Here is a 3,664-nt window from a genome sequence, read left to right on the forward strand (position 1 = left end):
AGATGTCTTATGTGCTTATCTGTGTATTGTGATATCCTGCATTATTTCTTTTTGATTTATGTTGTGTATTACTCAGAGTTTACAGAGTTAGGACCGGAGGGTCCACCAGAGTTGTGGGACTGGAGGGTCCCACTGAGACACATTGACCAGAGGGTCATACAGAGTTATAGCCACGAGTGGCTAAAGAGTTGTATGTGGTATTTTGGGGAAACTCACTAAACTTCGTGCTTACCGTGTTATATGTTTCAGGTACTTCCCAGGATCACGGGAGGGCGCCGACATGATTGTACACACACATCAGAGTTTGAGTTATGATTTAGAGGATCCTAGAGTTTGTTTTATATATAGTCTTTGATTATGAGATTTGATGATTGACATTGTGACATTTTGAGATTTTATTACTATGGTAAATGTTTCTTTTAAATTGAAAAATTTGGTTTGAAAATTTACGTCGTTACAATATATATATATATATATATATATATATATATATATATATATATATATATATATATCTTATTGGTCTTTATTTTTGATATTTTAGTCTCTAGTAAAACTAATTTTTTATATTTAATATCTTAAATAATAAAATTATATAAAACGACGATGCATTTTTTTCCATGTCAAATTTAGAGTGTTTTATTTTTTTTAAACAAAGTAGTTTATTTTAAAAAGATATTTACCAAAATGGTGTGGTTTTAAAAATATTTACCATTTAAATTAAATTTTATACCAAATCAAAATTAAAAAGTAAAATAAAAAAAGAAATTGACTTATCAGAATAAATAACTCTTTGGTTTGTTCACGTAATAATTTTTTTTTTGTAAACATGTACATAAACAACTTTTTGAAAATGTGACATATGTATAGCCAATCATAAACATTTATCCTAAAGGAAATATCTCCACAAGGCTGAATTACGAAAACGGGTCTAAAACCTAAAGAAAGAACTCTGAACATCAAACATCTAAAGAAAAGCGGGCGGCGGTCTGAAACCAACCGTTTGAAGAATTTTCCAATGAAAGATCCGAAGCAGCTCAACCCCAACTGGGCGCAGCTTCGTCAAGTACTTTCCTTTCACTTTTTCCGCACCCACTATGCACACACATAATTTTTTGGCTTCATCTCTTTCATGAACTTGGTCGTCTGCAGAAATTAGGTTATGGCTCTGAACTATCCTCCAAGAAATCAGGAACAGAGACCAAAGAATCCATTTTAGGTTTGTGAATTTGCATAACCCAAATCGTTAATTCGTCACTTAATTGTCTATAGATTAATATTCAGCATATTTTTTTTATCCCCTTGTTTTTTTCTCAAATTTTGCTTGGAAAAATTTGAATTCATATCAATGTTGAACTCAAAGTTTGAATATTTTTAGGAAAATGGCAAGCAATTCTGATGAAATATCAGTTTACCCGTTTTCTTTTTGATTATGAGTGTAAGAATGTGCAAATTTTGTAGGAAAGCGCAAAGAGAGGTCTGATAATGATGAGGTCAGCGAACGTGAGGGGAATGTTCTTGCTCCTACTTCATCTGATTCAAGGTACACAATCTTTTTAAGCTATGTTTTTATTGTATATAAATGCACTAGTCGATTGCTATAAGGATTGCACTTCAACTAATTAGTAGCAATTTCACAGTATTACAGACGAAATAGCCATGGATTGTGAAATGGTTGGAGTAAGCCCTCTTGGAAACAAAAGCGCTCTTGGAAGAGTCACACTGGTAAATTAACAATTTCACTTTCATATTAGTCTTATACGTAATTATCATCGCTTATAGTTTTGACTTTTGACATTGATCCATGGTTAACCTAACCCTACAAAAGACTCCAGTCATCTTAGATGTTTCGTTTACTCAGTTTGAAAAGCTATATAGACAGTTTCCTTTTTACCCAATACATAAAGATAATTATTTACAAATTTGCCCTCATAAAGTCCTAATTTTTTACTAAACACAGGTAAATAAGTGGGGAAATGTTATATATGATGAGCATGTTCGTCCAGTTGAACGTGTAGTTGACTTTCGTACACAAGTCAGTGGCATTCGACCCCGTGACTTAAAAAAAGGTTCTAATTTGTTTTTTTTTTTTTTCTATTCAACTCAAATTTTCAGGATTTTCATTATATTTACTTTAATTTACACAAGTTTATAATGCTATTTTCAGCAAAAGATTTCCGTGTTGTTCAGAAAGAAGTGGCAGAATTGCTCAAAGGGCGGATTCTTGTTGGCCATGCATTGCGTAATGACCTCAAGGTTATATGCAAATTCATATCTTAAAAACACAAAAAAAAAAAACAACTAAAAAAAGTTTCTTTCTTTCTTTTCTTCAATTTCACGGCTTTTTTCTAAGTTTTCTTTTTATTACAGGCCTTGTTATTAAGTCACCCGAAAAAGGATATACGAGATACCGCAGAGTATCAACCGTATTTAAAGTATTTCTTTTAAACCTTCTTTTAATTTGTTATATATATATATATATATATATATATATATATATATATATATATATATTTGTGAAATCTTTATTCAATTGTTTGACACATTAAACCCTCATACATGATGCAGAGAAGGGCGTAAAAAAGCACTTAGACATCTTGCAGATGAAGTCCTTGGTGTCAAGATCCAAAATGGCGAGCATTGTCCTGTGAGTTCTGTTTCAAAGTCATTTTTTCCCATTTGGATAACCAACTATTTTCTTATTTTCTTTATTAATTAAGTCATTAGACTAACATTTTCATGTTAAATATGTCACTATATTCACAATTACTAACAAGTAATGAGTTGGTATACACATGTACAATCTTTATGTTAAAATATATCATGTAACTTGACATTTTTATGCCAATTAGGTCACTATATGTACAAATTTTTTTATTTATCAACACCCAATGACTTAATTGACAAAGAAAGTAGTTTGTTTCCTAATCTAGTAGAAGTGAGATGGTTGGTTGCTATATCTGTCACTTGGTGTGAAGTATATGCTGACGTGGACGTTTTGGTACAGATAGAAGATGCTCGTGCTGCTATGATGCTTTACATGAAGAAAAGGCGGGAATGGGAAAGGAGTGTCAAAGATTTTGTGAAGATGAGACTAAAGCAGAAGAAACGTAAGCCCAAGAAACATAAAAAAGAAGCTTCACCTGTTGCATCTTAGAATATCACTTTTCACAGGAAGAAATCTTGAATGTTGCAAGTTATAGAAGCTGGTGGCATTATGGAACAATATGTTTGATTTTTAGCAAGTCGCCAAGCGTTTAATAGGGGTTGTTTCATGTTGTAAAAGGCCAATTTTGAGCCAAAATTTTGTTTGAAAAGAACGCAAAAAAAGAACATTCAACTTTAGAAAAATGAGCAAATTTTTGAGAAAGAAAGTGAAGCTTTTTAAGTAGATGTTTCTTTTTTACTTATGCCAAACGACATGACTTAAAGTATTAAGACACCGACCATTCATCTATTTACCGATATTCTTTTTTTATTCTACTCACTCATGCTAAAATTGACGAATATTGTGACAATTGTTTATTTAGAGTCTGTTTGATATGTCTCTTACTTGGTTGGGTAATTTGTTGATTTTGGCTTTTTGATACCACAATTAGAATTTTTTGATTTGGTCCTATAGCCTTTGATTCATTCCTAGACATAACTTATTTGACTCAATCAG

At 31.6% G+C, this 3,664-nt stretch overlaps 1 protein-coding gene across 1 annotated transcript; it reads left to right on the forward strand.

Annotated features, from left to right (window-relative positions):
* Positions 1 to 886: 886 nt before the first annotated feature.
* On the forward strand, positions 887 to 3,388 carry LOC145115692 (Polynucleotidyl transferase, ribonuclease H-like superfamily protein). Its single transcript, XM_079052046.1, has 9 exons — positions 887 to 1,066; positions 1,153 to 1,219; positions 1,462 to 1,543; positions 1,641 to 1,725; positions 1,961 to 2,069; positions 2,168 to 2,256; positions 2,371 to 2,435; positions 2,569 to 2,647; positions 3,008 to 3,388. The coding sequence occupies exons 1-9, from the start codon at positions 1,019 to 1,021 to the stop codon at positions 3,155 to 3,157; spliced, it is 774 nt and encodes a 257-aa protein (XP_078908172.1). The 5' UTR covers positions 887 to 1,018; the 3' UTR covers positions 3,158 to 3,388.
* Positions 3,389 to 3,664: the final 276 nt, after the last annotated feature.

Source organism: Lactuca virosa, chromosome 5, assembly GCF_052849685.1.
Source record: "Lactuca virosa cultivar CGN04683 chromosome 5, Lactuca_virosa_CGN04683_v6, whole genome shotgun sequence".
NCBI lineage: Eukaryota > Viridiplantae > Streptophyta > Magnoliopsida > Asterales > Asteraceae > Lactuca > Lactuca virosa.

Bases quoted from the DNA above. Each gene is read 5' to 3' on its own strand.
- LOC145115692 (XM_079052046.1), top strand. From the start codon at position 1,019: ATGAAAGATCCGAAGCAGCTCAACCCCAACTGGGCGCAGCTTCGTCAA. The intron at 1,544-1,640 runs GTACACAATCTT...GCAATTTCACAG, and splicing joins CCTACTTCATCTGATTCAAG to TATTACAGACGAAATAGCCA. The intron at 2,436-2,568 runs GTATTTCTTTTA...TACATGATGCAG, and splicing joins GAGTATCAACCGTATTTAAA to AGAAGGGCGTAAAAAAGCAC.